The 25624-nt window shown below is 38.1% G+C and overlaps 4 protein-coding genes across 5 annotated transcripts; 2 read left to right on the plus strand and 2 right to left on the minus strand.

Moving 5' to 3' along the window:
• Positions 1-3118: 3118 nt before the first annotated feature.
• LOC125208430 (NHL domain-containing protein) lies at positions 3119-5898 on the plus strand. The gene is made up of 7 exons (XM_048108039.2): positions 3119-3444; positions 3522-3602; positions 3677-3853; positions 4072-4242; positions 4408-4620; positions 4704-4792; positions 4974-5898. Exons 1-7 carry the CDS (start codon positions 3345-3347, stop codon positions 5640-5642), a joined length of 1500 nt encoding a protein of 499 aa, XP_047963996.1. The 5' UTR covers positions 3119-3344; the 3' UTR covers positions 5643-5898.
• A 485-nt stretch (positions 5899-6383) lies between these two features.
• On the minus strand, positions 6384-9419 carry LOC125205396 (NHL domain-containing protein). The gene is made up of 6 exons (XM_048104291.2): positions 9213-9419; positions 8918-9115; positions 8002-8166; positions 7408-7605; positions 7094-7191; positions 6384-7014 (listed from the first exon to the last, which is right to left on the minus strand). Exons 1-6 carry the CDS (start codon positions 9280-9282, stop codon positions 6520-6522), a joined length of 1224 nt encoding a protein of 407 aa, XP_047960248.1. The 5' UTR covers positions 9283-9419; the 3' UTR covers positions 6384-6519.
• Positions 9420-9509: 90 nt separating this feature from the next.
• On the plus strand, positions 9510-19519 carry LOC125205395 (AP-1 complex subunit gamma-2-like). 2 transcript variants are annotated; one of them, XM_048104290.2, is made up of 18 exons: positions 9510-9744; positions 11149-11451; positions 11591-11732; positions 11981-12154; positions 12269-12448; positions 12634-12788; positions 13386-13476; positions 14571-14734; positions 15304-15358; positions 16056-16178; positions 16270-16365; positions 16451-16578; positions 16704-16808; positions 16909-17162; positions 17905-18156; positions 18238-18413; positions 18748-18852; positions 19112-19519. In XM_048104290.2, the coding sequence occupies exons 1-18, from the start codon at positions 9713-9715 to the stop codon at positions 19205-19207; spliced, it is 2631 nt and encodes an 876-aa protein (XP_047960247.1). In that variant the 5' UTR covers positions 9510-9712; the 3' UTR covers positions 19208-19519. The 2 variants fall into 2 exon arrangements, with proteins under 2 accessions (XP_047960247.1, XP_047960246.1); XM_048104289.2 differs by having other exon boundaries at positions 9511-9744; positions 18232-18413.
• A 1831-nt stretch (positions 19520-21350) lies between these two features.
• On the minus strand, positions 21351-23067 carry LOC125204771 (protein RICE SALT SENSITIVE 3-like). The gene is made up of 7 exons (XM_048103500.2): positions 22832-23067; positions 22699-22752; positions 22503-22625; positions 22319-22424; positions 22198-22239; positions 22054-22110; positions 21351-21979 (listed from the first exon to the last, which is right to left on the minus strand). Exons 1-7 carry the CDS (start codon positions 22966-22968, stop codon positions 21518-21520), a joined length of 981 nt encoding a protein of 326 aa, XP_047959457.1. The 5' UTR covers positions 22969-23067; the 3' UTR covers positions 21351-21517.
• Between the last annotated feature and the right edge of the window lie 2557 nt (positions 23068-25624).

Below are 25624 nucleotides of genomic sequence, written 5' to 3' on the forward strand. Positions count from 1 at the left end.
AAGTGATTCAAGAATGGGATAAAAAGAGAGAAAATTGGTTGAAGTGATGAGTTGTATATTAATAAGTTGTAAATATGCATATGTATATGGATAATATACTGTGATATATTTTTTTATAAATAGATATGAATTAATTTTGGTAGAAATGGAAGTATATAACTCCTATTTTTTGTCATACTATGATGTCATACTATGATTTGCTCTGTGGTTAGATCATTATAATAATGTTAAGGATTGGCGTCCAATGTTTCATGATCACTTTTAATTGTTGGTCGTACATAGATAATTAGATTTGCATTTCCCTTAAATTTGTACTCCTATAAATTATAATAGTAGTATTCCTAGTACTTACTCCTACCTAGTAGTAGTAAATCTTTTTTCAAATAGTCAAATTAGATTTTTCAAACCATATTTTTCATAAATGCATAAAGGCTAAAATGCCCACTAGCGTGTTGATGAGTGTGAGAGAATAAAGTTAATGGGCCAATCTATTGTGGACCTACTTGCCTTTTTCCAAACTTGTCTGGGGCCCTGAAATAAGTCCATTCCCAACAATTGATGGTGAATATTGAATATCATTATTTAAAAATATAATAATTGATTAAAAGTAAATTCCTCATAATAGGCCATGGGATTTAGTGTCCCACAACATAATTGTTAACATTTTCTTGTTGCTTAAAATGAAAGCTATTAATGAATTTTGACAATGTATATTACAAACATTTATTGCGCATTCTTGTTTTGAATTGTCAAAATTGTAGATAACATTTAAAGATACGTATTTTTGAGTTTTCAAACGTTATATTATATACGAGGATGATGAATTTAATTTACTTTCCTACAATTTTATTAGAGCATCCGCAATGGTCGGCTAGCGACCGGCTAGCCGATTCGTCGCGCTAGCCGATCGGCTAGCCGAACCATTGCAATCGGCCAGCGCGAAATCGGCGAGCGCATCGGCGTGGGCTGGCCGATCGCTCGTCGCTGGCCGATGCGCTAGCCGATGCGCTGGCCGCCATTGCAGAGGCCAAATCGGCTAGCGATCGGCCAGCGGGTTTTTTCGTTTTTTTTTTTTAATTTTTAAAAACCTATATAAAAACGCGATTTTCGTTTCATTTTCATTTGCACCACTTGTTTTAACGAGTTTTCTCTCTCTCTAACTTTCTGTACAAGAGCATTATTGAGCGATGGATCACAACAACGAGTCCAGCCCAGCGACGAGTGGCTCTCAGACTCCCACAGTACCTGTGGGATCTGGATGGGGGCAGATGGGCCCGGGATTTAACATCCCTTGGAATCAGATGATGGGGATGATGGCTGGTGCGCCGGGGGGGGTATGCCTGGTGGGATGCCGGGGGGTATGCCGTGGGGGATGACGGGCGGCCAGGGGAGCGGCGGGCAGGGGAGCGGCGGGCAGTCAGCGCCCGGGTGGGGGGGTATGCCCCAGATGCAGCAGCAGATGATGCTGCAGCAGATGATGGGGATGATGTGGCTGGGCGGGGGGCAGGGGGGGGTGCAGCATGGTATGTATCCCGGGATGCAGGGGGGGTTGCAGGGGCAGGGGTCACCGGGAGGGGACCCGGTATATCGGCCGTCTCTTGATTTTTTGACGGCGTCGTCTCACACTTCGACCCCAGCGGAGACGCAGTTCACTGGCGATGGCGATGACCTTCTGTCGTTGCATGACATGGGGATCGATCTCGATGATCCGGATACTCCCGTTCCGGCGAGGCGGGCCGCGCCGAAGAAGAAGACGAGGGGGAAGGCGAAGGCGGTTGGCGAGTCATCGCAGCCCGCGGTTGACCACACCCCGACCCGGAGGAAGTGGACGGAGGATGAGTACGTCGGGGTGGCCAGGGGCTGGTTGGAGGTGTGCGACGACCCGCTGGTTGCGAACAACCAGCGGGTCGTCAACATGTGGGCGAAGATCAGAGCTGCCTATAGGAGGCACTGCCCGCAGGGGAAGGACTTCAGCAACGAGGAGGTCCGGAAGGGGTGGGAGCGCACCAGGGCCGCGGTGGGCCGTTTTGCGAACTTGTACGCCAACGCCCTCCGTCAGCTCAAGAGTGGGCAGACCGAGGAGGACGCCCGGAGGATAGCCGCGGGTCAGTTCCCCGTGGAGGGGAAGTATAAGGAGTTCACCTTCTGGGAGTGCTTCTTGTTGCTGAAGGACTCCGAGAAGTTCCGGGCGGGGTGCGACGCTGGGTGGCCGAAGAAGCAGCGACTGAACTATAGCGGCGACTACAGCGGCAGCAGCGGCGGATCCCACGACCTCCCCCCGGATGTCGAGGAGTTTCCGTCTCCTCCTTCATTTACAGGTCGCCCCCGCCCGATTGGCCAGAAGCGGGCGCAGCGAGCTGCGAGGGGCGGATCCCCCCTATCGCCCCGCGAGGTCCAGTCCTCCGCCCTCCCACCCGCCCCACTCGAGTACACTCTCCATTCGCGTAACCATACGCGGGATCAGATGTACAAGGTCTTACAGGAGTGGAGGGCCGCCACAGACCCCACGGAGAAGATGTTTCTTCAGGAGATGCTCGAGAGCATGCGTGCCGATTTAGCCGCCGCGAGGGCACGGCTTGCGGGTTCCGACGTGGGCTCAGATACCACGGGTGGCGGCAGCGGCAGCGGGGGCGGCGACGACGACGGAGACGGCGACGAGGAGTAGAGATCGGCGGGGCCCGTGTGTTGAAGCCCTTTTTTTTTTTGAAAAGAATCATGTATTTTTTTTTAAAAAAAATTTGTACTTTTTTTTAATGGAATGGATTATTTTTCCCGTATATGTGTCGTAAATTTAATTCCGTATTTTAATTCCGTAAATGTAGTGTATTTTGAATTATTTTTATTGCGGCTGGCCTATGGCTGGCCTATGGCTGGCCTAAATCTGATGTGGCAAGGGGTTTTTTGAGTGTTGCTTATGTGGCAGGGGAGAGAATTTACCATTGCGGATGCTCTTACTGCCTGGAAAGAATTTTTCAAAAGTTTATATGGAAAGCAGAATTGATGTAAAATTGTATTGGAAAAAAGGTAGATGGTGTAAAATTATGTTATGAATTGATTGAAAATTAAACAAAATTAGTAAGCAACACATGACACAGTGGCCCTCACAACCGTCTCTCTCTTTTGTCTCTTTGCATCCCATTCTCTCTCCTCTTCACGCACTCGCCCCTCAGTCTCACAAAGTCCATACTTTTTTTTCCTCCACCCTCCCTTTTTGGCGTCAAGAATCTCAAAATCCACAAAGAAACCTTTCACCCCGCACCCTTTTCTCTGCTAGGGTTTGATTTCCAGCAAATGCCGAGCTTCTCACTCCGTTTCTGAACTGGTTGCATCACATTTTGCTAAAAATGGTGTTGAAAATGGGGAAAAATGTTGTTGTGCTGCTTTTCACTCTTTCTCTCCTCTTTGGCGGCGTGTGCTGCGTTTCTGCTCCTTCCTCACCCGCTAGTAAGTGCACGCATTGTGCGTGCGAGTTTTCTCTCTCAATTGATCTGTGCTGAAATTCTTTCATTTTTTGGGTACAGGGATTGTTAATGGGGCTTTCTCGAACGCATTCTCGATGCTGATGAAATGGACTCTATCGCTCAAGGCTACTACTAAAACTGGTAAGGATTGGATTCTGATTCGATTCCTTTTCCCTTCCTCCAACACTGTTTTGAAAAACTCTACTGTTTTGCAGCCATTTCGGGGCGTCCCATGATGAAGTTCGAGGGAGGATACAATGTGGAGACCGTGTTTGACGGAAGCAAGCTCGGAATTGAGCCCTACTCCGTCGAGGTCTTGCCAGATGGCGACCTTCTCATTTTGGATTCCGCTAACAGTAATCTCTACAAGATCGGCTCATCCTTGTCATTGTGTGAGTTCCGTTTATTTGCTTCCATTTTTGTGAATTATGTGTCTTGATTCGGGAAGACAACAGACAAACTGAGAGTTGTGATTGATCAATTGCATAAACATCAACTGTATGATGTCCTTGATTGCTATTGGAGCTCCTCTTGTTAGCAGTTTTAATCATTGGGATCTGCTTTTCCTTGTTGGTATGAGGACTAACTTATGCAATTTTGGTGAAATCAGATAGTAGGCCGAGGCTGGTTTCAGGGTCGGGAGACGGATACTATGGACATGTGGATGGGAAACTGAGGGAAGCAAGAATGAATCATCCGAAGGGGCTTACCGTTGACGACAGAGGCAATATCTACATTGCTGACACAGATAACATGGCGATCCGGAAGATAAGTGATACAGGTGATTTGATATACCTCAGCACTCACTGCATCTAACTGCTGGCTTCACATATATGAAATCAACTATAAGCGATTCAGATGTGTTATTAAGTCCTTTTGTATGTACTTGAATCACTAATAGAACATCACTCATTCTTGATTTTGCTGTGGTCAATTTTTTTTTCAGGGGTCACAACAATTGCTGGGGGCAAACGGGTTCGTGGAGGTGGACATGTGGATGGACCAAGTGAGGATGCAAAGTTTTCAAATGATTTTGATGTGGTGTATCTTGGAAGCAGCTGCTCCCTCCTTGTTATCGATCGTGGAAACAAGGCAATTAGGGAGATTCAACTCAATTTTGATGATTGTGCTTATCAGTATGGGAGTGGCTTCCCCCTAGGTAAAATTTGCGTATGATTATCTTAGTTACGTTAAGTTCACAAATAGTACTAACTCTTATAACTCCGTTTTCTTTTTTTGCAGGAATTGCTGTGCTTGTAGCAGCTGGCTTCTTTGGTTACATGCTGGCGTTGCTTCAACGCAGGGTTGGTTTGATTGTGTCTTCTGAAAATGTGAGTCGTCATCCACTTATTGCATCATACTTCATCTCCAGAAAGTAGTATATAATTGTTCTTGTGGTGCGGATTGTTGGCAATGTGTAGAAAGAAGAAAAATGTGATTATGGATCTTTGTTTTGAATTTGCTGCTTCTTATCTATATTTGGTAACAGTGTGTTGCTATTTGCTCTTGAAGGATCAAGATGGCATGAATGAGAGTTTTCCCCAAAGTGAGTTTCAGAAGCCATTAAAATCTATGATGAGGCCACCATTGATTCCATCTGAAGATGAGCAGGAAAAGCAAGAAGAAAGCTTTCTGGGATCTTTGGCGAGGCTGGTGGCACAAACGGGGGAATCTGCTGCCGATATTCTAGGAGCAGTGTTTCCCATGTTGAAGAAGAAAAAACCGAACACTCAACATCAGAGCCAATATCCGTATGAACAGCAGTTCAAGTACTCAAATGCTTGGCCAGTGCAGGAGAGCTACGTTATACCACATGAAGACGAGCCTCCCTCCATTGAAACCAGAGCTCCTACTCCTAAGAAGACGTATGCCTTCATGACTAAAGACTCGGAGAAAATGCAGCAGCTTAGGCAAAGCCGTGCCTTCTATTCTGGATGGGATGGCGATCTTCAGAAGCAGCAGCAAACCAAGACACAACAGCATCTTCATCAGTATCACGCATCACCTGCTCAGACCTACTACGAGCGAAGCCCTGAGACAACTAATGAGATACTTTTTGGAGCAGTACAAGAGCAAGACAAAAAGAGAGAAACTGTGGTGATCAAGCCCCTAAAGCATGGTGTTTCTTACTATGATCGTCAAAACATTCAGTCTCGACCTGGCTACAATCATGACCATTGATCAGTTATGCATACAAAGCTACTGTTCTTTGATTTGATCAAGACTACTTGCCAAAGGTTTCGGTTGTGGAATCTGGAATATAGCTAGATGCAAGATTACAGTATTAGTACACCTTCTTTGAGAGTGGAATCTGTTTATTCAAGTAGGGTAGTGCAAAGTTTACAATGGCTATTTCTGTTGTAGCTCTTTGAAAACAGAACTTCACCGGTCCTGTGAAAATGGGTGGAATTTAATTAAATTTTCTTCAGTAACTAAATACTACTCCCTTCTACTACTACTACTACTACTACTACTACTACTACTTTATTTTATTTATTGAATTTATTGAATTATGCAGCCAAAGAAACTTCTCAGTTGATCAAGTTAATTTAAGCCCTGTTTTTTAGAGTGAAGTAGTTGGGGTTGTCACTTGTCAGCGGATCCAATGTTGCTAAATATTTATATCGAGTCACATTAATATTATACGGTGGTGAGCTACAATGAACTAGGCAGATACAGACATTCATCTTAATACAATTATTTGTGCAAGAATGTCTTTGAGTTAAAAAATATCTCATGTTGTTGGAAGTTTCATTAGTTTAATTTAGATCAGTGGACTGTCACTACAATTTGAGGGTCCGAGCACGTTCTCAGTTTACAATTTATTGGGATCTGTTAGCCAGATCACAATTTAGATTTATCTCAGTTTTATCCATATTCTTGGAATGTTAGAGAGAGAGAGAGAGAGAGAGAGAGGGAAGATACCAAAACAAGCATAGAGCTGCCATAATGCATTTTAAGCATCTGCTGCAATAGAAACAAGCGGTGTATGGTTATATCACACTTACAATACTTAATACGACAACCAAGTAGAGACATAGCGTGGATGACATATACTTCATCTTCGCCTCACCAATCCCAACCGGCTGTCAGAGGAATAGACTTTAAGAGCTTCACCTTCAAAACTAGCTAGATTTGCCTTAATCATACCATCAATCGTTTGGTGCTCATGCTTGCTTTCTGGCTCCGCAATTTCATCTGTATTCACGGGTGCCATCAAAAGCCCTTTGTCAAAAGTGAGCAGATCTTTCAGTTGATCTGCCACCTGCTGTGAGATGATTGTATTACTACTACTGCTACTGCTATTACATACTTCATCCATGTCCAACAAAGAAACTTTTTTTCCAGAACTAGGACGAGACTCTAATGGCATACGCCTAAACATGAGGGATAAGTGCGAGAGGGTGAGCAAAATGATCTGAAGACCGCGCAAATATACTGTAGATTTAACAACTGCGCTTCTCAAGTCTGAGCAGAGCATCGGTACTTGTCTCTCCAGACTCATTTGGCAATGTGTCCATGTCCAGGGGAGCTGATGACGTCTGACGCCTTCCTGTCTACAAAGTATAGTTAGAATATGGTGGTTATTGGTATTACACAACTCACTTGTATGTATACGCGGCCAGACTTACATATGGAATAACATAAGGGCGGATCACAAGGCCAACAGCAAGGCTGATTACGCTGCAGAGTCCCAAACCAAGAAGCCAGGCAGAGGTGGTTCCCAGAACTGCAAAGAAAAATGGCACCTTAAGACAGACATGATAATGTGTAATATATGCAGTCATGTCACGAAAGAACTTAAAACTCCTCATATGTTTAGCAGTAGGGGAAGTATTAAGTTATTTGACGAACTAATCTGGAGAGGAATAATGAAACTAAACAAAGAACCTGGAGAGGAATAATGAAACTAAACAAAGAACCTCAAAAATACGGTAGTTCTCACCAGAGCCAGACTGCCTGCTACAATCTTCTGGTCTCAAACTTATTTGACGAACTAATCTGTTGCCATGGTCAGATATCAGCAAAGCACACATTTCAGAGATAAAGGTCAACTCAAAATCATCAGAAAATGATGCATCACGAGCAGGTCCATCTGCATGGCCAGACTTTTGTGAATAACCTCCAGCGATTGTGGTCACACCTGCAATATACAATATAAGAAAGGAATCAAACACGACATGTAAAGAACACGATTATTGTTCTCCAGCCGAGGCCAGATATGAAGTGTATAGATTATTTAGAATCAAATGATTCTTGTAGTATGAGAATAAGAAGGAACAACAGGTGTATCAGTAAAACCTGTCAGTTGCATTATAAAAAACATAAATGCATCACATAAAAGTATCCCTTAAATCAGTAAAAGTTTGTGAATATGCTTCACTAAATGTTTTTAAAAAAGAGCATATGGCAAGCCTACTTTAACCAGTTAAACTGATTCAGGATTTCATTGGTCTCCTTGACACTGAAACAATGATGTATGTTTGTAAGCAGGCAAAAGAATGTATTGTCTGCTTAAACATGTCCTTGATGTATCCACCTGATTTGGTGATCTTCCGAATGGCATGGTTACGATGGTCAGCAACATATAAATTCCCGCTGAGATCAACGGAAAAACTCTTTGGCTTATTGAACTTTGCTGAAGCCAAGTCACCATCCACATACCCAAACTCTTCATTTCCTGCCAGCTTCTTCATCACAGTCTCTGCAAGACAAAGATCCCAGGAAAAGTTCATTATATCGTAAACACCCTTCACCCTTCCATTATTAGTATTCACCAATAAAAGATAAGGTAAATTAAAAATTTGAAGCATGGACTTCATGTATTAACTTACGACCCCCTAAATACGGCACCACGTCCTCCGATTCCAACCTACCCATAACACACAAACATATAAGAACACTTTCTTGAAGTACCATCTTGAATCAAACCATCAAATTTGGGACACTTTCTACAATAAATGTGTTTCTTTGAAAACCACCTCCAAGTTTCTAACCCAACTCTAGCTTACCAAATACAAAATTTTAGCATACAAGTTACAACCATTTTCCACCCATTCTTTAAATTAAGTGTGAAAATAATATTTTACTGTTTTTGTTTGTACTTTAATTAGAATATTAGTAGTATAATAACTAAAGAGACATAAAAACAAAAACTGAAAGTCCTGCACTAAAGGATAACTGTTGCACTAACAGCAACGTAAAATGCGCTGAAGTACAAAGAATAATTTAATGATTCAATAGTTAAACACTGGATAGGAGATCAGAATGTCATGGAACAGCCATTTGAGTTTGGGACAGCGTTCTGTTAGTTTGAGACACAAGTTATTCCCACTAACTTTAGTGTAGTTAAACAATTCACAGAAAATTTAATGTAGCACTGTTCCTAACCCTAAATTCAGTAAAAAAAACACAGTGTGGTTGGAGTACTAGATGAAAAGATTAAAGTTTTTAACCGTTGGAGGTTGAGGTTGTAGGCAGCAATGCGGTGTAGAAAGTGCTGGCAACGGAGTCGAGAATGATGAAGAGATCGGACGGCGGAGATTGATGCAGTATGGACTGAGGATTGACTTTGATGTTAGACTTGTCACCATTGATGAGTGTGGTGACTGTGTAGCCGTTTTCATAAATGATTTCCCCACTTCCACCTGCCACTGTAAATATAAAGAATTAACTAAATTTCCAAATTTCGTAATGATCAAATGGCTCGATTTTTAACCGACAATTTTGATATTTTCTCGATTCGTTTACCTTGGACCAGAATCACACAAAATTGCAGGAAGACAACGACGAAGCAGAGGGAAAAGTTGGAATGCACCATGATCGATTTGCAAGGGGAGAGAGACGATGACTGTATGTGCACAAGTGAAAAAGGCGAAGTTACCTTACAGTAACATTTACTGTACTATTTTCGAAATCACCCCAAATCTCTTTGTAAACTTTCCAAAGACCCCCAAATAAAAGGAAAGGGGAAAAAAGGAAAGAAATTTTTCAACTAAGATCATCTACTAGTATTATTTTTAATATAATCAACACAAATCTTTCTTCGAATTTAGCAGCTACTCTGGCATCTTCATTTCCCATTCCAGATCCAATTATTGAATTCCAGCTTCTCCAGATCTCTGCATCAACGCTCTGTTTCTTTGTGATCTCGTATACTATACTGCGGCGGTGAGGCCGTTAAGAGTGTGTAAAATTCGACACAGCTGGATCTGATTGAGCTTTCTCGGAGCTTCAAAACGGATCCAATCATGAACCCCTTCTCCTCCGGCACTCGCCTGAGGTTAGTCGTAACTTATGCATCTTCATAATTTGTAGTCTATTTATTTCATACTCGACTCTAGATGGATCAAGTGTGGAAATGCGCGTAATTGTGATAGGTCTGCTTCGTCTTTGTTTGTTTTGGTTCTATTTTTGCTGAGTGTTCGGTAATGTCGCATTGGGGCGTAGGTATAGGTTTATTTCAACATTGTATTGGACTTATTGCTGTGGATGTTCGTTTAAATTATTGGATGCGGGATTTCTGTCTTTCTTTTGGGTTATATGAGGAGTTCATTGATGAATTGTGGGTTGAATGAGGAGTTCATTGATGAATTGATTGATAAAAATGATGTGTAGACTGTAGATAATTCAAATAAAGCTAGTAGGGATAAATATAGAACCTAGATGTTGCGAATTGAAGATACTCCTGCATTCTTGGTACTTGGTAGAACAATTAAATCATCATTTTGTTATTTAAACTAATTATATAGCCTTAGTACTCTTAGGTAATCGTGCTCCTGCGCTTAATAGAAATCCTCCATGTTTCCTGTTAAGCGCAAAAGTATCTTCTTGTTTGCTGTAAAAGTTAGTTGTTTAGTTGTAGTGAAGAATCTCCCTACAGAAGAACTCAACACTAAGGGGTCGTTTGGTAGGTATGTTACGGTAAGATAACGAGCTTTTTATGGGTTTGGCATGCGTTTGGTAAGTAAGTTAGTTTTTTGAGGGCCCATGTGATGTATTTAGCCTGCCAAAAAAGCCTATGTTTCACCATGAAACACTAACCCACCAATACTTGCCTCATGGATTAAATCTAGATAGTAGGAGAAATTTCCATGAATGCCCTTCACATTAACCAAACCGAAATGGTTAGTATGGAGGTTATTTTTGTCCACAAAAGATATACACCCTCCGTCCACGAAAAATAGTCTCATTTTACCATTTTGGGATGACCACAGAAAATATTTCTATTTCTAAAAATGAAAAGTTCCTTTCATACTTTACCCACTTTTCTCCTTTCTCTTACTCTACCAATTTCTCATTAAAACCTGTGCCTTCCACAAATGGGACTATTTTTTGTTGACGGAGGGAGTAACATGTTTTTTATCTTATATATCAAACATGGATTTATGATAAAGTGAACTTTTAACTAAGCTATCAAACATGTCAAGATACCTAACTAGTCATGATACATATCATGGTTATTATCCTACCTAGCAGAAATATAGTAAGTCTACCAAACGCGCCCAAGTATGTACTATGATATGTTTATCTATTTTCATTCATTTGCATTGCAATCATATTATGGAACATTAACATAAATACCTCAAAAACCCAACTTGAATTCGGGCCCATGCATACAGTTGCATTTCATTGTGCTGATTATATAGATAAGATTGTACTGAAATAAGTTCAATGTTTCTGCTAGGGATATGATTCGGGCTATACGTGCTTGCAAAACTGCTGCAGAGGAACGTGCTGTTGTTAGAAAAGAATGTGCTTCTATTCGAGCTTCTATAAGTGAAAATGACCAAGATTATATGCATCGCAATTTGGCGAAGCTCATGTTCATACACATGCTTGGTTACCCAACACATTTTGGTCAAATGGAATGTTTAAAATTAATTGCTTCTCCAGGATTCCCAGAGAAAAGAATAGGCTATCTTGGTCTAATGTTGCTCCTTGATGAAAGACAAGAAGTTTTGATGCTTGTTACGAATTCCATAAAACAGTATCCTTCTTACTATGTAGGATGAAGCAACATACACAACCATATCTACATATAGTAAAATAAGAGAAATGAAATCACTACATATGGTCCATCTCTTTCCTTGTCCCTTGTTCTTTATTTTGCCTTAACTTATGTAAAGAGATCTAAATCATACCAACCAATATATTGTTGGACTTGCTCTTTGTGCTTTGGGTAATATCTGCTCTGCAGAAATGGCTCGTGATCTTGCACCAGAAGTCGAAAGATTGCTTCAATTCAGAGATCCTAACATCAGGAAGAAAGTAAGCATCCTGATTTCTCTTTAAAGACAGTATGAGTCTAGAGATCTACCTATATTGTCTGTCAATAGTATCCAGTTAAGCTATACCATTGTTGTGATGTCTTCACCTATCAGAATATAATGTAAAAACTGTATTGATATTGCTTGCTTATTGGCTATTTTCGGTATTTTTGTCAGAAGACTCAGAACATGGGAGGTCTGACATGTTTCATTCCCTATGTAGACCTTATTTTTTTTTGTCATAAACAGGCAGCACTATGCACAATAAGGATAATCAAGAAAGTGCCGGACCTGGCTGAGAATTTTATAAATGCTGCTGCTGCCTTACTTAAAGAAAAGCACCATGGAGTTTTAATAACTGGTGTGCAGCTTTGCACAGATATGTGTAAAGTCAGTACAGAGGCTCATGAACATTTTAGAAAGGTATGTTTTGTGTCACTCGTGTGAGCTTCCTGGAGAGGCAAAATGACCCAACATATGAAGATCCAACTTAAAAAGATTCTAATGTTCTCTTTGTTTTATTCTTTCATTTGCCAGAAATGCATAGATGGTGTGGTCAAACTTCTACGGGATCTTGCAAACAGTCCATATGCACCCGAGTATGATATTTCTGGGATCACAGATCCTTTACTTCATATTAGATTGCTCAGGCTTTTGAATGTGTTGGGCCAAGGAGATGCTGATGCTAGCGATACTATGAATGATGTCCTTGCCCAGGCAAGTAAGCTGCATTGGTCTAAGCTACAAAGAGAAAATTATTGATCACAATTAACTGTTTATACTAATTCCTCCATAAAAGCCTTAATTATGATGTTTGATGCTTAACTTTCAATATTCAGCACTTTCAAAGGAAAATCGGGTACCCTATTTCTGAATGTTATTTTATTTCCCTTATGTTTTAGGTGGCTACAAAGACCGAGACAAATAAAAATGCAGGCAATGCCATACTCTATGAATGTGTTGCTACAATCATGAATATTGAAGATAATGGTGGATTACGCGTGCTTGCTGTCAATATTCTGGGAAGGTTTTTGTCCAGCCGTGACAACAATATTAGGTAATTTTCTATGAACAAGTCATGGGACCACGAAAAAGTCAAGGAAGCTGTACAGTTTGGTCTTGCATAACATCATGTTTGCCGTGATATACTTTTTTCAGCTTATCTATACTTAATTGTGAACCGAAGCTCACATGCTGCTAAATGTTTTAGTGAGCGCTTGGCATACTCAGTAATGGGCACTGCAAACTGTATCTTTAAGTATAACACTAGCAGAATGATGATAATTTGCCTTAACTTCAATAATCTTAAAGAATAATTTTGATGCATAATTTTGCTCTTCTAGTAAAAGTCTCTTTCAGGGCTATTTTGATACATAATTTTACTCCATGAACTAATGATATCAATCATGCTTGCATCATATTTATTTTCTCGAATTCATTAGGGAAGTTGTAAAGATGACCTGTTCTCTGAGGCTTATATATCTTCTACTCTTAATGATGAATCCTTGTGTGGCAAGCAAGGGCATTGGTTGCTGTATTATTCTATTTGGAGTTTTTCACTTCAATGTTGGTTGAATGTACCTGGATGGTACTCCAATTTTTCTGGATCTTTTTTCTACCTAATTGACCTAATTAAATGAATGTCATCCTCCAGATACGTAGCATTGAACATGCTGATGAAAGCTATTTCATTAGATAGTCAAGCAGTACAGAGGCATCGTGCAACAATTTTAGAATGTGTAAAGGTATCATGTAACCACAATTTATTTTATTTTTTAACTGCAAAGTTTTCCTTTTTAATTTTCATATGTTCAATTGAATTCTTCTGTTTCAGACATGATACAGTTTATCTCCGGGAATTCACCATGCATTTTAGCATTTTACTCCCTCCGTCCACGAAAATTCGTCCCTGTTTGACCGGGCACGGGTTTTAAGAAATGTAATGGAAAGTGAGTTGAAAAAGTTAGTGGATTGTGGGTCCTACTTTTAAAGTATTAGTTTTATAATAAAATGTGAGTAGGAATGAGTTAGTGGAATATGGGGTCCACTACCAAAAATGGTAAAAGTGAAATGGGACAAATTTTGGGGGACGGACGGAAATGGAAAACTGGGACAAATTTTCGTGGACGGAGGGAGTATTATTTAAATCTTGACTTTGGTTCTTCCGTTCCAAGTGGTTTTCCTTTACTTGGTAGTAATATACTCCCTCCGTCCGTGAAATGTTGTCCAGTTTTACCATTTTGGTCCGTCCGTGAAAAGTTGTCCAATTTGTTTGTTTTTTTTCCCTTCTATTTTTGGTAAATGGACCCAACTTTCCACTAACTCTTTACACTCACATTCTATTATTAAACTAATACTATAAATGTGGGACCCTCAATCCACTAACCTTTTCAACTCATTTTTCTTCACATTTCTTAAAATCCGTGCCAAGTTAAACTTGGACAATATTTCATGGACGGAGGGAGTATATGGTAATGCATGAAACTTGACTTGTGAAATCAGATTAATCCAGTGGGGTATTTAGTTCTGTGCCATCTTATAACTTTGGTGATATATTCTCCTTGATTCCCAATCCAATTTACAACGCTGTTATGTGAATTAGTTATATACTACCCTGGAATCCCAGATTCCCAATCCAAATTTTCAATCCTGTTAAGTGAATGGATTTTATTTATTTATATCCATGTAATCCACAAGTTTCTGCTTCCTATTAGAACCCATCAATTTAAGTTTCTCAGTTTCTTAAATTTCTTTCATCCCGTTTCTCCAACTACCTTCAAACCGTATTGTGCTAGGATAACATATAGGATAGTTATAAAGCCAGCTGATTCGTTGTCAGGATCCAGATGCTTCAATCCGTAAAAGGGCCCTGGAGCTTGTTTATCTTCTGGTAAATGAAAGCAATGCAAAGTCTTTGACCAAGGAGCTTGTTGACTATCTTGAAGTAAGTGACCCGGAGTTCAAGGGAGATCTGACGGCGAAAATATGCTCAATTGTGGAGAAGTAAGTTGGTTATCCTGAAGTTGATAAAGAAGATTTTCTTTTCTTGCTAATAATTTATAATTGTCCTGTGTTGTGGCTATATTTGTTTGTCCCTCTAGAAACTCACAAATATGAAAGGCTGTAAATTGTTTTTGTTCAACTGTAGATGGGTTTTAAGCCACACTTTTGAGCTATAAGAAATTTTCATCGGTGATTCGTTTCACTTTGTATAGGAACCAGATCATGGTTTGTGAAAATAATAGCTTTAACAACAGGACATTTGAAAGTTCTTTATTTCCATTTTCCCTAATAATAGTTAGCTCCTGCAACTATTCTTACAACTACAGGAATATGCTTTCATGTTAAAACATTGTTTTATCCTTTCATCTGCAGTTTTACTCACTTTATCACAATTTTATTCTCTGAACTTCCATAACCGTTCTGTTTATCGTCACTTAAAACAGTGAAAGAATGCATGATTGCAATTTGTGTTTAGCAATATAAATAGCTAGATTGGATGTGGAATATGATATATTTTCCAGTTTATTGCATTTGTTCATATCCTTACTCGTCTGTTTTTGTTACTCCAGGTTTTCCCCTGAAAAATTGTGGTATATTGATCAGATGGTGAAGGTTCTGTCAGAGGTACACCTTTGTCTTAAATACTTTTAGGAATTTCTGTGTACTATTATTTCGACTTTAGAGGTTTTTCTTGATGATTGATGAATAAATATTCATATATTTAAGCTCGAGAAGCAGGTTATTTTCTTCTTGGTATAGAGAATGTTCAATATAAGATGCTTAAAGCTTATATGTCCGTGGTTTGAGAATGCCAAGTACTTGTGCTGCTATTGTCCTCATCAAAGTATTTCAGAGAAATCTTTTGATTCACATTAAAATATAAACTTAACGAACCCCCTAGTTTGACTCTGTATTGTATATATCTCTTGATTTGTTATCATAATTTTGTGCGTCTCAATTTTTGAAAAAAGTTGCTGTCATGTTCATCCTGTTGCTTGTACGTATTTTTGCAAAAGCAAGATATGCTATTGGATTTTCGTTAATCCAATTTATCTCCTACTTTGACTTTGTATTGTATATATCTCCTGATTTGTTATCAGAATTTTGTGTGCTTTTCAATTTTTGAAAAAAAGTTGCTGTCATGTTCATCCTGTTGCTTGTATGTATTTTTGCAAAAGCAAGATATGCTATTGGATTTTCGTTAATTCATACTCATTCATATTTTCTACAATCAAATTCCTATAGACAGAACTGGGCCTAATTAAATTATCTTTATTTCTTGTCATAATGAAGAGAATTGATTTTTGTGATAGTGTTTCAGGCTGGAAACTATGTAAAGGATGAAGTTTGGCATGCACTTATTGTCGTTCTTACTAATGCTCCTAACCTACATGGATATACTGTTAGAGCTCTATACAAGGCTGTTCAAAAATCAAGTGAACAGGTAGGCATGCTGCAGAGGCGCACGTTCCTTCTGAAATTTGGTTAAATTGTCTTGTCTGAGCGTCATGCTTATTTTTCTATTTCTTCATCAGGAAACACTTGTTCGAGTTGCCGTGTGGTGCATTGGTGAATATGGGGAAATGTTGGTGGGTAATGTTGGTATGCTTGATGTTGAGGATCCCATAACTGTGAGTTGAAGCTTCTTCGGATTTTCTTAAAAAAAATTGCCATTTTTAAATTCCTTGACTTTTCTATCAATGGAACTTGGAACAGGTAACTGAAGCTGAAGCTGTGGATCTTGTAGAAACTGCAATTAAGCTCCATTCTTCGGATCTCACAACTCAAGCAATGTGTTTGATCGCATTGTTAAAGCTATCAAGTCGATATCCTTCCTGTGCAAAGTATGTTGGCATTGGTTCCCTGCATATTATCCCAGGGTTGCCTGTTTCTTGTTACTGTTTATTAATCTTAATTATATGATCAGTTACCATTATGAAGCTGGGAATCATTTTGTAATCTATTGCAGGAGGATAAATGACATTGTCCTTCATCAGAAGGGAAGCCTTGTGCTTGAGTTGCAACAAAGAGCCATTGAATTCAACTCTATTATTGAGAAGCATGGGAAAATTAGGTACAGATCCAGGCTATCAACCATGATTAGAAAATATATACTTTCATTGCTTTGCTTCTATATTCAATGTCAACTTCTAAGATGATGCTGTGTGGTCCAGATCTGCATTGGTGGAAAGGATGCCGGTGCTTGATGAGGCAACTTATAGTGGGAGGAGGGCTGGTCCTGTACCAGCTGCGGTTTCAACTTCATTAGGAACTCAACCGAAAATGTCAAATGGTGTTGCTAAACCCACTTCAGCTCCTCTTGTTGATTTACTTGATCTTAGCTCTGATGACGTTCAAGCACCAAGCTCTTCTGGTGGAGATTTTCTTCATGATCTTCTTGGTGTTGATCTGTCTCCAGCTTCCCCAGGTTGATTTTCTTATTTTTATATCTGATTTTGTTAGATTGAATATTTGGGAATGTCTATATGTCATCTTTGAAGTTTTTATATGATGCCAAGACTTATTCGATATACATGCACTGGCATTGATCTGCCTTTTCTTCTCTTGAGCACTTGCAAGGGTTTAGGAATTATGAGATCCATAGGTTGTAAAACAAGTATCATGTTTTTTTGGACAGTCTTGTTGCATTGAGTTTACTGTTAAGTTACTCTCAGGTGAAAACACTTTATGATCCCAACTATACTAATCTCTGCACTTTACCATCTCAACTTTAATCACAATAGTTTACCATTTAAACTATAGATTTTCTTCAATCAAGTTCCTACTAGTTTTAGTCTTTTATGACCACTAGTTACAAAAACCATAAAAAGTTAAATACACTGTGGTGGCACCATTATATACACCTTCATTAATTTTCTATTTCTTCTTCTATATATCTTTTGTTTATTATCTGTATTTTATATTCCATATTTCAAAAACTGAAACATGTCAAGATGAATTTCTGTCGAATGTTGGATAATCATCAAGTTATGGATAATGTTTGGACGGTTATCCAGGGGAAGATGGTAAAGGGTAAAAACACTCATAGTTGGGACGGGAAAACACTTTTACCCCTTATCCTTATTTCAACAGCGAGAATAAAATTGTTCTAAATTAGTTTTTGGTTTCTTTTTCCTCTGTCACTAACATCTGCATGTCTTCGGTTTCAGGAACTATTAATAAGGCCCCAAAGAATGGAACAGATGCATTGCTAGACCTTTTATCTGTTGGAGCTCCTACAGCACAAAGTAGTTCTTCCATGCTTGATATGTTATCATCTGAACAAGATAACAAAAGGTCTGAGGGTCTGCTAGACAATTTTGCATCCCTTTCTACATCTTCAGCACACTCCTCTTCAGCTGTTTCAAGTTCTTCAATGATGGATTTGTTGGATGGATTTGGAACCAGCTCGTCTGTTCCTGGTATGTCCTTTTCATCAGTCAAGTTCCCTTGTTTTTATATTACTTCATTTCTAGTACTTTGATGCCTAGCTATAGTTGCAGAAACAAGTGGCCCATCCTATCCATCAGTTGTTGCATTTGAGAGCGGCTCGTTAAAAGTAACTTTCAACTTTTCGAAAGAGCCTGGAAATCCTCAGACCACAACAATTGAGGCTCAGTTTGTGAACAAGTCTCCTGATATCTACTCTAATTTTGTATTCCAGGCTGCTGTGCCAAAGGTATTTTAAGCATTCAATTGAATTTATATGCATCTGTTTACCTGTGCTGGAATTCCTAAGAGATTATTCTGCTCAAAGTGACTCCTTTCTTGTCCTTGTACAAGCTGGAGGATTACTGTTTTAGTGTTTTGTTACTTTGTATTTATCATATGATGGTTCTAAGTCAGTCATCTTCCCTTTCTGTTATTTGTGGTGATATAGCTCTTATTGCTTAGCCTTTGCGCACAGCCTCAGTTATTTTGTAGTGTCGGCTTGCAGAATCGTGCTCTTATTATTTTTGTCCTTGGTGGTTATCGCATCTATCCTCATATCGTTTTGTGAATCCAATGTACAGTTTCTTCAATTGCACTTGGAACCAGCCAGTGGCAGTACGCTTGGAGCAAGTGGTAATGGATCGATCACGCAGAAGCTAAAAGTTTCAAACAGCCAGCATGGCAAGGTAAGATAATCCATATCTACTCGCATTATTTACCGGTTGCATATTATTAGAATTAATATTGCATACTATAATGTTACATACGGATGTGTATATATATTCTTCAGAATTATGTATTGAGTAATAGTATTGCATAACCTGTAGCACCCTTCTATCTTAAAATAGAAAATGGTTCAATAGGTTAATAAATGAAAAGATGCAAGAGTAGTTTTGTGAGTAATCTGCTAATCTGCATTTCATAAGAGTATGGTTTTACTTTCAGAAATCCCTGGTAATGAGAGTAAGAATAAACTACAAGGCCAACGGCAAAGATGTTTTGGAGGATGGTCAAATAAGCAATTTCCCCCATGGTCTGTAGACTCATGATTCTGGAACGGGGAAGCACGAGTTTCAGATGAAAATGCTAAGATATGGTGGCAACTGGAGTACGATGATGTTGAACGACGGCCTGTCTTTGCCTCATCACTACCTCCAGGAAAAGTTTCTTTCCTTTTTGACAATCTTTTCGACGTAGTTGTAACCTTTGGGTGCATACATACTTATTTGTAGTCCAGATATCTTATTTGAATGGATTATCGATTGTATTCAGGCTTTGTGTAAATCTTGAAAGAGAGAAGTGAATCTACATTTGTTTTTTTGTTAATTTTAAATGTTTGTTAACCTTCCGTAATATTATCATGAATATATAGTAGTATATCATATCACTAGTCGACATGCGATCTCTTTTTCTCTCTTTCAAAACACACAGTAGTAAACTCAAAAGATTAAGACAAAGCATAATTGTGTAAATAAATTTGTTGCTAACAAATGAAAGTATGACATAGTTGTCTCTTGAATGGTCAAAAGAATGTAGAGCTCAATCACATAAATGTCGAATCAAATGCAACCCTTTTCCAATCGTCCGTATACGGCTGCTCTAACTCCAACATGATTCTTAATTAAAAAAAAAAAAACAATATTCGGAAAACATATTCAAAACTTTTTGAATGGTGGAGGACCCAAATGCCAATTTCGTATTTATGCGACGGTGCGTGTTCATCATTTTTCAACAGTAGGTGATTTTTCAGCATTATTGCTAGTGCCCATTGAATTTAACGTTTCCAGTGCTCGTTTGGTTATGATCGGATTCACTTCCCAAAAATAATGCTCTCTTTGTACGAGACTAAATTTTTCAATTTGACTCTGCATGAGGTTTTAGAAATATAAAAGAAAGGGAGTGTAAAAACTTATCAAATATGATTCATACATTTATATATATTGAATGATTAAAAGTAAGTGGAATGATTTATAATAAAAAGTAAGTGGAATGATTTAGTGAAATATGAGACAAAAAATTATTATTATTATTATGAATAAAATACAGAAGATTATTGGGTTGTGTCCAAGGCCTGGCTTTCTTGGTTATTTAAACCAATTATTTAATTTGAAAGAATAAGTGTTATTAATATTAACAAATACTCCCTCCGTTTCGCCATAGTTGAAGCGAAACTTTTCGGCACGGAGTTTTAGAAAGGAATAATGGATGTGTTAAATAAATAGATAAAAAAGTAAGAGAGAGGAAAATGTAGAGATAATAAAGTATAGAGTGAATAAAGTAAGGGAGAGTAAAGTAAGAAAGAGAAAAAAGTTACCATATATAGAAATGACTCAACTATGAAGAAACTTCTCGAAATGGAAAAATGACTCAACTATGAAGAAACGGAGGGAGTAGTATACTAGTAGTATACATAAAATGAGAAAAATATTGTTGTCTATTACTCTCTCCGTCCGTGAAATAATGTCTCATTTTTCAGTTTCGCAGAGTTTTGCGATACGAAGTTCCATTTATCTTTTTCTATTTTAAGTAAATAGACCCTACCATTCACCCAACTTATTACACTGATCACTATATATTTATAATAAAATCAATATATAAAAGTGGGGTCAACATTCTATTAAGTCGTGCCAAATCAAAATGAGACTATAAGTGTCGGATGTAGGGAGTAATTCGTTAATCCCTTTTTAATACATCACCTTAATTATCTTATTTAATGTCTATTTTAATAGGCTAGTATATTACTTAAAATGAGAATTAAAGGAGTAACAAACACCCGACCCTCACTCATTATTTATGCTACACGTGATCACTGGTTTTCCCTATCTTATATATACTCTTTTATTAATTGAAATTGATCTATATATCATTAAAATTTACATTCAATTCTCTCATATTGTGTATTCTGGCCACAGTTAAAGACACAAAATCGTGGTCCAATTGGAGAAGAAACCCTATATATATAGTTGAAAATGAGCATCAAGTGTGTGTGAGCTTAGATGCAACTCTGCAGTCTGCACCTTGCAATTTTGTATACACGCTTACTGCACTTGCCATATTAGTATATATATATACTTGCTCAGACTCAACCAGGGAACTGCTATTTACAGCATCCATCGTCTGCCTCTGTGTGTCTTTCTTTGTGTGTGTGTGTGAGAGAGAGAGCTGGTAAAAATAGATTAGCATATACTACTATAAAATGGATTGAATAAATATATTTGGCCCTTATTCTAGACTGACCAAGATGAAATTAGAAGGCTACACAATCATCAAACAACATATTATCAAATTAAATCCTAATAATAAACAAGCATACAACTTACTACAATAGTGAAGAAACATGAAGATCGATCATCAACATCCACTGTTGTTCATGCTGCTACTCACATTCAAATCATGGTGATGAAAACCGTAGTAGCCCGGCGGCATGCTACTCTCTCCCTCTTCATTCTCCTCCTCCTCAGCCTCCTCTTCCTTCATCAGCTCCACCGGCCTGGCCGTGGCCGCGGAGGGCCCCACCGAGGGCAGCTTTGACAGAAGGGCTTCGAGGCTGCTCATCGATGGGGCTATTCTCATCCCCCCAGCTTGAAACTGATGATCGTAATACTCATGATTTGCAACCGGATTCATCATGTTGTTTTGATAATGCCACGCTTCTTGAGGTGCACCGTATGCATCCATCTTCATAGGGTAGCCGGCTGCAGCTGACAACGACGATGAAGACGATGACGGATGTGGCAGCAAAACTCCCGGTATGCTTTCGATGTAGATCAGCTTCTTTCTCAGCAGCACCACATAGCTCAAGTCCTCAACAACCTGCACCACATTTTCAATATTAATTTATCTATCTATATTAATATTCTAGACAATTAAATTAAGAGAGTGAGAACCTTGTGGACAGCTCCTAATTGAATCACACCTTCTCTAACAGCAATCAAAGCAATAGTCTGCAATAATGGATGTGGGCTTCGATTTAATTCCTTACTAATATAGTACGATTAAAAAAAGAATTGAATGATTGAGGTTCATTGTACCTTAATACCAGACCGGAATTGAGCTTCCCAAGTCCTGGGGTGCTGTTTGTTCCCAATTATTATAATGTTATAAAACCAATTTACTACTACTACTTTATTGAGATAATTAAAGTATACTTACAGAGTCAGCTGAGTTATGCCATGCAGATAGGAAGTTGATTTCTTGATCATTTGGCTCTTTGTGGATCCATTTGTGGCTGTGATCAGCCGCCACTTTCCCAATCAAACTGAGGATCAATTAATTAATTAAACAGATTAATGAAATAATTAAGTAGTAGTACTACTCTACATACAAACATGCATACCCTTCACCATAATTGTAGATTTCATGTGACATTTTGAAGAAGAGGTCAGGCTGCAGCCCACATTCCTTCACCTCACCAGCAGAAGCTGCAAAATTGCAAAACCCATCTTCCCAAACCAGTATCCTGATTCAACTAAATACACATCAATACTACTTACTACTATATGGACTACTATTATTAGTAACCGTAAGCTTACCAGTTCTTCCTCACACCTCTTGACCTGTCATACACCCCTCCTTGCCCATCCCACCTGTCATAAACAACCATCAAATAAATAAACATACATACATATAGAATAGATAGAGAGTATGTATGTCAACAGGACTGACTTAGGAGGAGGATAGTTTCTAGGAAGAATCCTCCAAAAAACAGCATAAACCCATTGGGAGTTCTCATGTATGCAGAGACTCCTAAGAGTGTGTTGGAGAAGATGAGTTACAGCTAGAGAATTGAGTTGCTCTTCCATTCTCCTTTTCTTTTTTTTTGGTGGGGTTAGTGAGAGAATGGAGTACCTCTCACTCTTTATACTAAGTATTCTGTATGTTTGTTGAGGCAATTTACAAAACAAGTAAAACCCCAACATCTCTTTAGACCCTTTATATAAGGGTAAGGCCACCACCAACGCCTCTCTCTCTCTCATTACTCATAATGGAGTACTATTTTACGAAAATGATTTGAGATGGCCCACGCTTTATGGTGTCGAGTTTTTCAAACCTCCATTCAACACTAGAGCCCTCTATAGTCGTATGCTTTTTTCGTCCTCACCAAAAACCTTATCATCCATAATCACTACCTCCCATTTATTTCTCTTTTCCTCCCTGACACACTACCACTCATTATCACACTCATTATCACTATTTACACTCTTCTGCCTAATCTCAATTATGGACTATCAAATTAAATGCCTCCAACTAGCTATAGGACTAGTTGGTAATGGTATTGGTACCTAGAATTTCAATTTTAATTAATTAAATTATTATTATTATGCATTCTTACTAACTAATCTACATTATTTCTCCCAAAACCACCAAACATCCCATAAGATTAATTCAGAAATTAGGGATATATAGCAAACATAATTGTATAGATGTGTCATGTGTTAATTCGTTATCTATAATGAATGACTGCAAATGTATATAGACAACATTATGATGGTAGTATATTGGGGTTTAATTAGGATCGTACAAATTTATTTGATATTAAATGCACCTAAATTTGATGTTTTCAATAATACACCTAGTCACATCATGCTAACGTACTTAACTATAGGCAGGAATCATCTTCCCAATTTAGGACAAGTGTTTGTAATCTTCTTGACTATCATAATCAAGAATTTACTCTCTGTTAAAACCTATGTAGCTTAAATTAATAATCGAGTTATATTTACTGTTAGAACACATTCTAGAATCTAGACAGCCTAGGCCTAGCTAAGCCAAAACTATACAGACTTTATGAAAATACAACCATGTAGTATATATTTGAGAATTTATTCAAATAATGATTAAAATCTAAATATTAACAAAGACCAATTATTAACCACTATTTTGGCGATCTAATGATTCTAATGGCTTGAAATAATGTCATGTGGAATTTTATTTTATTTTGTCAATATAACCACAAAGACTCAAACCGCAAAAAGTGGTGAGCAAAATTCATTACCCATTTTTAATGGTCGATAAATTAAACATGAAAAATAATCAGGTGATCTTGCCCATTTCTCATTTTAAAATTTCTCTTCGGTTGACCAACCAATATCTATTGCCACCTAACTTCGGTTAAAAGAACATAAGAGAATTAGGTAAAAAATTAATTAAAAGAAGCCCACAGATGTTATTTTTTTTTTTTTTACATTTGTCAAGGTAAGAAGATGGAAATAATAAATGCATATATGAATGTGATGTGAATAGAAGGTTGTGAGTACTCCTTTAACAGTGTATACATCACTCTCAATCTCTGACTCATCGTGTACAAACATATCACAGTTTTAATAAAGAGTGGTCGAATTCCTCAGTGTACTTTTTTTTTTTCTGAGTCTTTGGTAACTTGTACTGTTTTTTTCCTTACATACTGCTGCATGATTACAACAGCTGATCATATAAAAATACATGCATATATACATCATATATATGTGTGTGTTCCACCAATTACAATCTACTACTATTATGATTGTTGTGTAAAGCTATTTATTTTTCTCTAAAATATACTCCAAAAAAAAAAACTGTTCTTTTTGAAGCTCAGTAAATATAAGTGTGTGTGTGACTATATAAATAATTAAAATAAAGTTGTAATATATATATAGATAGATGGTGTGAGTGGTTTCATATCTACCAGGCTGACAGAAACATTAAGAAAGTCCTTTTGACCATTCATTAACAAGAAAATGTACTGTTTATGCAGTGGTGAAAATTGATGCAACCAACTCCATGATTTATTAAAAATAGAAACAAGAAAACAACATCACAATTTTAGTTTCACTTCTTTTATCCCTCTCTTGGCTTCTTCTTACCCAAAACCCATCCCCTTTTTCACACACACCACACACTAGAGATAGAGAGAGAGTAGGGTTTTTGTGAAGCATATAGTAATGGTAATGGTACATTGATATAATATTGGTTGGGTGCGTGTATGTACGACTGCACAAGTAGAGAAAAATTGGGACAAAATCTGAGGAAATGATGTAAGCAATGCTTGGGGTTGGAAATAATAATTTGCAAGTTTTATTAATTTTCACATTTATTGTTTCTGATTTGGGATAGTGATGGTTGAAGTGTTATTGGATTTTGTTCTTATTTATAAAATTTAGCTACATATATTAAAATTTCCCAGATTTTCTGTGGATTTTGTTTGAAAAATAATGGCATGAGAGAGAAAGAAAAGGTTGGGTGAAAGATAACAAAGTGTGGGAATGCATTGCCCCATCCCTTTCCTCCATTAAGGAAGTGGAATCTCTGCCCTTCCGGCCCATCCTTTTCATTGTTACTTGTCTCTCATTATTTTATTTCAATTTAATTATTACACCCAAATATCCAATAGTTTTCATCTACTGTATATATATCTACTGAACATTATTCACCATTCATATGTAAAAATTCAAGAACGGGTCTTGATGACAAATTCATATA

Source organism: Salvia hispanica, chromosome 6 (genome assembly GCF_029641045.1).
Source record: "Salvia hispanica isolate PSC_SH4W2 chromosome 6, Shi_PSC_v1, whole genome shotgun sequence".
NCBI classification, from domain to species: domain Eukaryota; kingdom Viridiplantae; phylum Streptophyta; class Magnoliopsida; order Lamiales; family Lamiaceae; genus Salvia; species Salvia hispanica.

Coding starts and splice junctions, on each gene's coding strand:
- LOC125208430 (XM_048108039.2), top strand. CDS start 3,345: ATGGTGTTGAAAATGGGGAAAAATGTTGTTGTGCTGCTTTTCACTCTT. Junction 3,603..3,676: donor CAAGGCTACTACTAAAACTG/GTAAGGATTGGA, acceptor ACTGTTTTGCAG/CCATTTCGGGGCGTCCCATG. Junction 4,621..4,703: donor TGGGAGTGGCTTCCCCCTAG/GTAAAATTTGCG, acceptor CTTTTTTTGCAG/GAATTGCTGTGCTTGTAGCA.
- LOC125205396 (XM_048104291.2), bottom strand. CDS start 9,282: ATGGTGCATTCCAACTTTTCCCTCTGCTTCGTCGTTGTCTTCCTGCAA. Junction 9,116..9,212: donor TTGTGTGATTCTGGTCCAAG/GTAAACGAATCG, acceptor TTATATTTACAG/TGGCAGGTGGAAGTGGGGAA. Junction 7,606..8,001: donor TCGGAAGATCACCAAATCAG/GTGGATACATCA, acceptor TGTATATTGCAG/GTGTGACCACAATCGCTGGA.
- LOC125205395 (XM_048104289.2), top strand. CDS start 9,713: ATGAACCCCTTCTCCTCCGGCACTCGCCTGAG. Junction 11,733..11,980: donor ATCCTAACATCAGGAAGAAA/GTAAGCATCCTG, acceptor TGTCATAAACAG/GCAGCACTATGCACAATAAG. Junction 17,163..17,904: donor TCTGTCTCCAGCTTCCCCAG/GTTGATTTTCTT, acceptor CTTCGGTTTCAG/GAACTATTAATAAGGCCCCA.
- LOC125204771 (XM_048103500.2), bottom strand. CDS start 22,968: ATGGAAGAGCAACTCAATTCTCTAGCTGTAACTCATCTTCTCCAACAC. Junction 22,240..22,318: donor GGCATAACTCAGCTGACTCT/GTAAGTATACTT, acceptor GGGAACAAACAG/CACCCCAGGACTTGGGAAGC. Junction 21,980..22,053: donor AATTAGGAGCTGTCCACAAG/GTTCTCACTCTC, acceptor AATGTGGTGCAG/GTTGTTGAGGACTTGAGCTA.